Source organism: Hyalella azteca, unplaced genomic scaffold (assembly GCF_000764305.2).
Source record: "Hyalella azteca isolate HAZT.00-mixed unplaced genomic scaffold, Hazt_2.0.2 contig2797, whole genome shotgun sequence".
NCBI lineage: Eukaryota > Metazoa > Arthropoda > Malacostraca > Amphipoda > Hyalellidae > Hyalella > Hyalella azteca.
The window spans coordinates 70,325-81,121 of NW_025933058.1; the positions used below are offsets into that span (position 1 = coordinate 70,325).

Below are 10,797 nucleotides of genomic sequence, written 5' to 3' on the forward strand. Positions count from 1 at the left end.
CTAATGATCGAGGCTTAATTTTATCCAAAACCTATAGACTCCACCAAAATATATCTAAATAGCCGTTCTTATACGAGGAGTTTTAAGCAAGATTTTTTAAGGCTTGGAAATACAGGTTGCATTTTCTATAATTAAATAGGATGAAAGTTTCTACGCAATTACGGCTCAGATAGTTCACATATGATGTAATTGGTAACAAATACATGAAATAAAGTAACGTAATAGGGGACTACTTTAATTATTTCAATCTATGCGAACTCTGAACGCAACAGCTTGAGCACAAGCTAAATAAATTGCTTGTTCATTTACCATGAACGGACGAGTAGGCAAGGGCCTCTTGTGGTCGTTGACTGATTATAATTATAGGCATTTCCACGGGTCATTGACTTGAGGCGTATCAAGAATACCAGTCCCTTCGTTCCGCAAAATTTTTCTGCTTCTTTAGAAAATGTAATAACATCCAGAAGATCGATTGGCGTTAGTTTTTTGCACTAATTTAATTTCAGGCCATAGATGCTTTATTAATTATCTAGATTACCCCGTAACTATATAATCCTCACAATCTGCAAGAATTTTTGCAAAATTTGTCTCTCCTAAAAAAATTTTAATAGTCAGTAGAGAGGTTACTTGCTCATTTCAATTTCCCAATAATCAATCTTGAAATTATGTCAACGTTGACAGAGCAAACCTACACCATATCCAAAACACAGTAACAACATATATGGTTAGGCTATCTAATCATGTCACGAGATAGGTACGCTTACCTAATAAGCTTTTCACTGATCAAAATCAATTTGTAATTGTCATAAGTGGGATACGATAACATCGATCTGTCTTCTTATCGCTATCGAGAGTCGCTACGTTGATCACACGCAGGACGCCTCCGGTCATAACAGTCAGCATCTGAACTACCTCCTCGCAACATACTTTTTAGACAAGTTCAATCGTTAACACATACCTTTGTTATTAAACTTTATACGGTAGTGTTTTAGTGATTTACGCTACTTTGATTTTGTGAAGTTTACAAATGTGCACAATGGTTATATTTTTAGATGAATCTTGAAGCAGCTCGAAAAATGCAACATGAATCAACAAAAAATTCAAATCACGGCCATTTGCACTGTGTCTACAGCCTTCAGGAGTGACTCCGCTCCTAAAATTATAGGTGATAGGCACGCCAATTGACAGAAGTTTACCAGAAAAAAAAGATGAATACACGAAATTTGCATCTCAAATCTTCATTCTGAATGTCGTGCCGCGTTCAGTATTTATTTTAAAGAAAGTTTCCTATGCCACGTTGAGGCATATATAGAATTTATATGGGCCTTCGACGGTAGGCGGTCTATTGGATACGAAATACCATCTTCCAATGAATATTGCAAGATCCATACAAGCACAACTACCATAATTGTCAAGTGTAATCCGACGATTGATGTCCGCAAATTCTTTTAATATAATTTGTTTTAAGGTAAATATAACAATAGAATGATGCAGCATTTAATTGGATTATTTTTTATTCAAGATTTCATTTCAATAATGTATACTTTCAGAAAATAATACACGGCGAAGTGAGGAAATAACCATAGTTCCAGCCAAAGCAGTCATTTTTAACACTTTGTTGGATGTATACCTGAAGTATACAGCCAATTTCAGTTTTTCGAATTGTTTTAAAACCGCAAATGGAGTCAATATTACACATTTTATCATTTATTCAATATAATAATAAATAAATAACTAAAATAATTTCAACCTGAGGTATAATTATTGTGATCGAATTACCACCGTCTCTCGCAAACAAAATTTACGTTTTAATTGGGCGCAAGCCAGTCATGGGAAAATAAATAGATAAATAAAAGTTGATGATAACTATTTTTATCGTAAAGTAAAAAGATTATAATTAAATTTGCTACTATGAAGGATGATAGAAAAAGTTTGGCTAGCTCTGACGGAGGAACGGGTTTGCGTGACGAGCAATCCGCGCCTCCTGGGAACAGCAGCGGTGGAACCAAAGGTGGGTTGCCCATTAATTATTTTAAAGAATATTTGCTTTTTTTCTATGGGGAAAATTTAGAAAATATTAATGACACAATCTTTTTACTTAATTCGACAGGATGAATTAAATTATGTACAGTATTTGATATTTTGAACAATTTAGGGGTGACAACTTTCCTACATTTTGATTTCTGCATGATTCGAAGCTGTCACTGTCAATGTCAAAACGTCTGTTGAGTAGTTTCTAATATAGGGACATAATAATAATTTTTCATTATTGCAGTAGTTTGTGGTAAAATGACTTATTGACCTTTGACCAAGAGATATGTACAAGAAATACCCTGGCCGAATTAGATATAATGCGTTATCAGTTATTGCACTGGAGCGCTCGTGCGCGTAGAGATAAAATGTAATGTTGACATATAATCCGGTCAAGATAAGAACAAGATGATAATTGAACGAATAAATATAAATTAATATGTATTCATGTTTACCAGTATGAAAAAAACGCGTAACCAAACATTTATTCAACATATTTGACTTACAAAATAATTTTCACAACTCCGAGTCCAATGATGAACTTTCCAATGCATCATTTAGCACGATAAAAAAATCCTCATCAATGCAAAGACAAAAGTTAGTTGGTAAGAAGTAGGCTGATTGCATAAATATATAAAACAAAAGTAGCCAAGTGAAGTCGTTTCCATTGTTTAACGAGATTTTGTCTATATATTTTGTTCATATACGAATTAATTCTAAAAAAAATAATTTTAATTTCTGTCTTGCACGTATTTCATGCCATATGCATCAACAACTTTTGATTTTGAAGAAACACACGTCATTGAGATGAGGTGCGTAATAAAGATGGTTAAACAGACCTCGGTATCTAATTCATCACGATAACAAGTATTAAAGCAACCACCAAATCAATCCACTGTTTAAAATAAGAATATTATAATTGTTAGGAAAGCTTTACATAATTTTTATTGCCACGAAAAGCAATTTATAAATGAAACGATAGAAATGGAACCAATATCACCAGTGAAGATTGTCCTTTGTTTATGATGGACTTTCATAACATAACATAACTAGTGATGTCAGCGCTGAAGTGTACAGCGTTGCAACCGTGTCTTCCCATGTTGTAATCTTGCTGTTCATTGTTCTTGCCGAGGTGAAGTACTTTACACTTGTCAGCATTGAAACGCAGCTGGCCAGTCGCCGATTCTTTTACTTTTCGTGCTTTCTTCACAAAAGATCTAAAATCGTGTCATTTCACCGGATATTTTCATGACTGACGATAGTTTGAAATAGCTACTGGACTTCATAATACAGAGATATGGGGAGCCCGCCACACGTTCGCGTTCATGGGCTTCACGGGGTTCGCTGTGATCTACGCCATGCGCGTGAACCTTTCCGTCGCCATCGTCGCGATGGTCGCCAAGAACGTGACCACGAACACCAACGTCACCGACGATGACCTCGCCTGCCCCTTGCCCGACGACTACGGACAGGACGATGGCTACAGCCAGGTATCATGCTGCATTATATATGTTGTCGGCACTGGGATGATGAAATATATTTTTATTATTGTGATTAAAGACAAAAAACACAGCTGCCTGAGACCGAGTTTGAACAAACCTTGAATCTATGGTTTAATTTTCACACTTCCCAGTCCAAGAAAATTTCCTTTAAAAATCAAAACTGAATCAGGCGACATATTGGGTAGAATTTGGGTCCACGATAAATCCCGCTTCACAATTCTCACATATTTTATGATGTACATAATGATAGCATCCCGATTTACTATAACTAAATATAGAGAAGAAATTACGCGCGGGCCAGCGAGGCAGGATGACAATGAGGATAACCTCCAGTAACAAAAGCGGTCGCCTCGAGTAATTATAAGCAGTCACACAAAGTTTACCTACAGTTTAATATCCGGAAAATATCATTTAACTCCGCCTGGAAAAATATGTTAAGCCCCGAGTTCAGCTTCCTAGTCTAGAGGAATCTCCTACACAGAAATAGTGCCTTTACGCTGTAAGAATTCGAAATCTCCCACAATAATGGCCTTCGTCTAGCCTTCAAATAAAAATACCTCACCACCCTATTGCTTCGACTTGTCATTAAATGGGTTAACTACAGCCAGGCGAGTTTGATTGGGACGAGAAGACCCAGGGTCTGATCCTGGGCTCGTTCTACTACGGCTACGCGTGCACCAACCTGCTGTCGGGCATCGCTGCTGAGCGCTTCGGGGGCAGGCTGGTGGGAGGTGTGGGCATCTTGCTGACGTCGGTGCTGACGTTGCTCACGCCTTGGGCGGCCAGAACTTCTGATGGTCTTTTCATCGCTCTCAGAATACTGGAGGGAATGACTGAGGTGGGTTTTTTAAATAAAAATAATGTCACAACTTTAAGATGTATAACATCAATCAAAAATCAGGATTATTCAAGAAGTAACACTCATTTCGCTTTCCTATACTTATTTCGCGTTGTCTTTGAAAGGCAACAAGCTTCCCTTCCGCCAACTCCCTGATCGCTGCTTGGGTGCTGCCCGAAGAAAGATCAAAATATTCCGCATTCATCTACGCAGGTATGACATATACGATTGATCTCTATAAAATCGCAAACTTTCATTCGAAATTCAAGATAATAATATTTAAACTTTAATTTAATATTTCATCAAACATCTTTTTCATTCAAAAATCTTTTTGAAAATGTAAAATCTAGAACTCTTGGCTCATCGTTTCACAATAGTTTGGAACATTTTGCTCAAATTTACTTGAAAAAAAACGAATAAAAAACTTTTAAAAACCACGTTTTCTTAACGGACAAAAAAGAAAAACATTCACTCTTACATAACATTTAAGTTATGTAAAATGTTATGTAATGTTATGTAAGATCGAGTAAATGTTTTTCTTTTTTGTCCGTTAAGAAAACGTGTTTTTTTAAGTTTTTTCTTTGTTTTATTTCACTATTTTTCGTTTTGTAAAAACTAGAAAAACGTGGTTTTTAAAAATATTTGTTACATTTATTTGTTTTCTACTTTTTAGTTAGCAATTTTAGCAATTCAAATCAATTTGCAGGGTTGGCAAGTGTGGATGTTCGAGAAAAAAAAACTCAATTCCAAACCGTGAATTTTAATTTTTTTATTTTTTAAAAAATATAAAAAAAAAATTATTTATTATTTCTGATGATCAAATCTTGAATTGTTAGGCAGCATAAGCATGCATGCCAAATTTCAACTTACTAGGATGTTTAGAAGTGCTCTAAATTAAGGTTTTAATTTTTGATGACAGACACACACGAAACGAAGTCAAGAAAAACGTGGTAAAATAAGACAGAAATTAGCATTGAATTTAATAGTCCACTATAATAAAAGAAAGAAATTGTAACAATTAGGCCACCGTGAGTGCGATGGATGACTTTTAAAGCTGGATTTGTCTCCGAGTAAGTTCTGAGTTCTTTCAAAAAATTATTTTTGGCTCCTAACGAGCAGAAGTTCGATGGCGTACGTTGATAAAATATGAAGCGTAATCTTCCCGCATAAATCAAGTCCTCCAGCATCCAATAATTATTGTTGCAACTATAAATTGCATACTATTAAAAAAATAACACACTGCTGGCCAGGAGTGCAGTTCGGCACGGTAGTGACGCTAGCAGCCAGCGGATTCATGTGCAACTCATCGTTCCTGGGCGGCTGGCCTTCGGTGTTCTACGTGTTCGGCAGTCTGGGCGTCGTCTGGTCCGTGTTTTGGTTCCCTCTGGTCTACGATAATCCAGCGCAACATCCCAGGATATCCAAACACGAGCTGGAATACCTCAAGCCTATTGCACAACTCAAAACTTCCACTTCAACGAAAGCAAGTCTCAATAATATTGAAAGTCGGCAACTGGAAATGAAAAAGTACTTTTATATCATTATGCAAATTTGTACGGCAGTCTCTACCGTTTACTCGTTTTGTGTCTCAGTACACGTTTGGTTCGGACTCAAAATTCGGATAAAACATAATGGATGACATAGACGATTAATCAGAAAATGAGGACATTTAACTCCAAATTACTTTACGTCACAGAAAACTCCATGGAAATCCATATGGACTAGCAAGCATGTGTGGTCGGTCATTTTGATGCACTTCGGCTACAACTGGGTCTTCTACACCTTACTCACAGAGCTGCCTACCTACCTGGACAGGATCCAACACTTCAACCTCAGCAGCGTGAGCAGTCAGAAATTCCTTTGAGCTGCAGCTTGGTACCATTACCCAACGATTACCTATGAATAACAATAAACACATAAAGTGAATATAAGCAGAAGATGATAATAACCTACTAACTCTAAAAGGGTGCTGATGTTGATCAAATTTTGAAATCTATGTTGTACGTCATAAAAAATGATCAACACTCGACGATAGTTAAGAAATCGAATATTCTGAAAAAATTTGTTTAAACACCCGCATTAAATTCCGTCTTCTGATTTCAGAACGGCCTGCTCTCCGCTTTGCCCTACGCCATCATGTACGTTTACAGTCTGTTCCATAGTCTCCTCATGGATCACCTCACAAAAAATCAAACGATTAGCATTTTGAACGTTCGCAGACTCGCTATGGCAGTTGGTGAGTACCTGTGAAAACTTAAGAGATTTATTCTTTGTAATACTATATCTTTCGTAAGATTATTGTTGGGGTTAATATTTAGGGTTTTAAAGTTGCTTCGAGTGAGTTCGATCTTTTTTATTATTTACCGTGTGAAGTCATTGCTCCCATCTGAAAATGCATACACACCAAGTACGTACAAATCACTTCAATATTGGCGTTCATTAGAACCTCATCTTTTTATGGGGCGAGGCGAAATTTTCATCGAATCTTCTGTTTAAGGTACAAATTGCACATAATGTGCTCCAAACAAAACGTTCAGAAGCTCGCTTTTATTGGCATTGCATAACTGGCGAGATCTTGTGGGTACAAAATGGTCAATGGACAAAGTCTAACCTTTTGCTCTTAAACGAACACTCAAAAAATGATCAGTGGAATTGGAATTTTCAATGAGTGCGATTAATGACCAAAGAATTCGTTTATTTAAATTACCAAAGAGTCGGACAATTCTTCAGATGACGTTGGTAGAGCGAAAGGCATATATCAGGAAGTAGTTTTAGTTTATTAACGACGTTTCGAATGTAACAAACATTCATTTTCAAGTTACAAGTAGCATTAAATACAACATTGAACAGCCGTTTCTCCTACCACCTGAGACAATCTAACAACCAGACTAGGTCTCAAACTTCAAAGCATTACAAACAAGCAACTTCATCTCAAAATTGTCGATGAATTTAACAGGCTTCGTGACAACAACATCAAACTCCGAACTAAACGCGATAACGGCCCTTGCAAAAGCGTGGGAGTTATCCGAGAGGCCGTTGTAGTCTATAAATTTTGCTTTAAAGAAGGTTGTAGACTTCTTCATCTATTGGACTACATCGGACACTTTTGGATCAACAACCAGGACACCGAGACGCTGTCTCGTTAGCTACCTCTAACCCGGAGGGCAAGTGAACCACACGCGACAATCTCACGACCAGAACTTCCGTGGTCAACCATGAGAACTTCACTCGCATTGTGCTGAAGGAACCCACCAGCATTATCATCAAGGCCGAAGATGGTTGGCCTCATCGTCTCTGCGGATTGGACGCCTGCTATGTTTCTTAACTACCGGATTTGGCTGAACTTTGAAATGGTTTTCAGAGTGGTTTTTCAGATTCAAAATTTTATGGTAGAATCCTATTTACGTATATTATGTACTTATTTCCACCAAAATTTCGATATTTAATGCTTCTTGTAACTTGAAAATGAATGTTTGTTGCATTTGAAGCGTTGTTAATAAACTAAAACTACTTCCTGAAATATGCCTTTCGATCTCCCAACTTCATCAGAAGAATTGTCCGACTCTTTGATAATTTAAATCAACGAATTCTCTGTTCATTAATCACACGCGTATAAATCAACAAATTCTGCCATCTAAAACTAATTTTCAATGGGGTAAATGCAAGTAGACATCCGGATCGCTTTATTTAAATTTGTGGTAGGTAACCGCCTGCGGCTGAACATACGATTACGAGTTTGTGCTCCACTGCTTTTCTTTTGGACGGGGTGTAGGCTAGCCATGGGGAACTAATTTAACTCTTAAACTAACCCTTAAACTCTCGCACAGCTATCAGTCTCAGAGCTCCAGATCAGTTCCAACTGAACTGGCTCACTTCATCTTCATGTCCCCTCTTCACAAATTTTAACTCGCTCATCGTTCTTGCAGAGAATGACAAAACGCGTTTCAAATCCAATCCGAAATAACTTCGAAAGTTAATTCTAGCAAGTTTCGAATAGATTGCATTGAATCAGATGCTAGCGTACGAATAATCAGCAAAATTGATTTAAGAAATCTCGGCTTCGAGCTGAGATATCAGAGTTAGCATGGAGCCTCTCACATGATTGCTTTTTACCGCCGGCAGCGAGCTTCATCCCGATGCTGGCGCTGATCGGCATGTGCTTCGTGGGTTGCGACCGCACTCTTGCCATCGTCATCCTGTGCATCGCAGTGGGCGCGTGTGGCGCTTGCTACTCAGGATACTTGTGTTCACACGTGGACCTGGCACCCTGCTACGCGGGTACCCTCATGGGGCTGACTAACACCTTCGCTACCATACCAGGCTTCGTCTCTCCAGCTGTAACTGGAGCCATTACCAACAACAATGTATGTTAAAAATTATCCAACAGTAGACGAATCAAAATTTAAAGCACAAGAATAAATCCGGATATTAAATGCATTCATTGAGAGCTATGAAATATTCAACTCATGAGGACTTGAATACTAAACCTGTGAAATTAGCTCTGCAGTGCAATTATATAATTTGAATATCCTAGAAACGCGAACGATGAAACCGTTCAAGAATAAATGCCCAAGAGGGCAGCAGTTCATTCCAAGTTCACATTAATTTCAGAAAGTAACATATTTCTGCGATTCGTTCTATCTGGAGGGCGAATTCTTTCGGGAATAACCATAACGACGTCTAAATCTTTCTCTAAATCCTCTAAGTACAAGTTTTTTTGTGAATGTTGAGCTCTTTGATGTCTCACTGTTATAAAATTATACGAGAACTCAAGGTTTAAATATGGGCAGCAAACGCTGGCAGCCTGGCAGACGGTGTTCCTGATGTCAGCAGCAATAACAGGAGCTACGGCAGTGATTTACATCCTGACGATTAGCGCTGACATCCAACCTTGGAACTACCAAGAAGAACTAGGTAAGTAGTGATCAACAGTTTTAATTCATGCATGCAACTTTGGCTGAGGTTTATTATTAGTACACGAGTGAACCAAATAATTTAGAAAAAATAAACCGCCATGTATCGCATTCAAATTCAGCGAGTTTAATCCAGCATCATCGAGTGCAACATCTTCAATACCCCCAAGAAAATAGTTCCCCGCCAACCAATTTCCTGTCAGGAGGTCATGTTTATATCGACAATATAACAACTATAATGCAAGACATATGGTCATTCTTGACAGGCTTGGAGGAGCGCAGGAAATCTTCGGCGATATATGCTGAAAAACTGGAGCAGTTGGAGGCAACCTCGGGAGAATCGAAACAGCGTCGACGCTCATCTATCCCTACAAAGTTTTGATTTTGGTACGTTGTTAACGGACACGAGGAAAACCTACTTGAGAAGTTTAACTCAAAATTCGGATGATCACCACTCGCTCCTAGCATTAGATACAGAACTGCGTATCGCGTTAAAGAACTTAAAGTGAGTCGTATTATGCACCTCGCACTTGACAAGAGTAAATTATAAAATACCATTTTAATTCGGATACTTTCTGGTTAACTGCTCGACGAAGGATTCAACGATAAACTTATACGAATAACCGAAATCATAAATTATTCATTCAAGAATCATATGCCTAATAAATAGCTCAGCAAGAAATCCATGAAAACTGCACTCTCTTGTCGCGCTCCTCAAAAGAACATAGCGAATGATGGAGAACGAACTTTGAGAAAATTGCCTCAATAGAACAATTTTTTAGACCGGGATGGAAAGATATTAAAACACACTCATAAAACTTCGTTTTTTACTGAAATCGTTCAGGGCAAATAAATTTATGGAGATCGGACAGGCGTCGGGTGATCATTTCTTGCCACTCTTCTTGATGCCGCCAGTGACTGCAATAAAATTATACATTTTAATCCCGTTATTTCAAGGATTTATCCATTGATTTAGAGTGCATTTATTGAATCTAAGAATCTGAAGCAATTACTCGTCCATATATTGTTAAAACCTTAGAACCAACTTTACCATTTTCCGAATTTGCAATGGTTAAGGGATAGAACCATTTCGTTGGGTGTTCAGAACTTGAATTGGAATGTTAACTCAAAAATGTAGGTATAATAAGTATACAAAATAAATTAAAAGTCTATAAATTTTCAATATTTTAGTGCCCCTGGAACTTCTGTTTGAATTGACGCCAGCATCTGCTATGCTTACCGAGTGGGCCTCCCTTGGCTGCCTTGGTAGCCATCTCCTTCAGGGCCTTGGCTTCTTCTTTCTGCTTTTGATGGAAGGCTTTGTCCTCCTGATGACAAAATGTATACATTGGCATAAAATTGATGTTGTCGCCCAAGTACTCACAATTCAAAGTTTCCCCGTATCAATAAATCAAGAAGAAAAATGGAATCCGTACTTCTGCGCCTCACTCCAGCAGCAACTTTTACCTCCTTCAGATTCCTCACAATCCATGCTGCCAAAATGCTTCTGCTG

At 37.9% G+C, this 10,797-nt stretch overlaps 1 protein-coding gene across 1 annotated transcript; it reads left to right on the plus strand.

Annotated features, from left to right (window-relative positions):
* Positions 1-1,736: 1,736 nt before the first annotated feature.
* LOC108664447 (sialin-like) lies at positions 1,737-10,462 on the plus strand. Its single transcript, XM_018151035.2, has 10 exons — positions 1,737-2,011; positions 3,325-3,521; positions 4,138-4,371; positions 4,497-4,584; positions 5,622-5,854; positions 6,068-6,211; positions 6,475-6,607; positions 8,494-8,735; positions 9,162-9,285; positions 9,551-10,462. The coding sequence occupies exons 1-10, from the start codon at positions 1,912-1,914 to the stop codon at positions 9,664-9,666; spliced, it is 1,611 nt and encodes a 536-aa protein (XP_018006524.1). The 5' UTR covers positions 1,737-1,911; the 3' UTR covers positions 9,667-10,462.
* The last annotated feature ends 335 nt before the right edge of the window (positions 10,463-10,797 follow it).

Bases quoted from the DNA above. Each gene is read 5' to 3' on its own strand.
- LOC108664447 (XM_018151035.2), top strand. From the start codon at position 1,912: ATGAAGGATGATAGAAAAAGTTTGGCTAGCTCTGACGGAGGAACGGGT. The intron at 2,012-3,324 runs GTGGGTTGCCCA...TTCATAATACAG, and splicing joins CAGCAGCGGTGGAACCAAAG to AGATATGGGGAGCCCGCCAC. The intron at 4,585-5,621 runs GTATGACATATA...ACTGCTGGCCAG, and splicing joins TTCCGCATTCATCTACGCAG to GAGTGCAGTTCGGCACGGTA.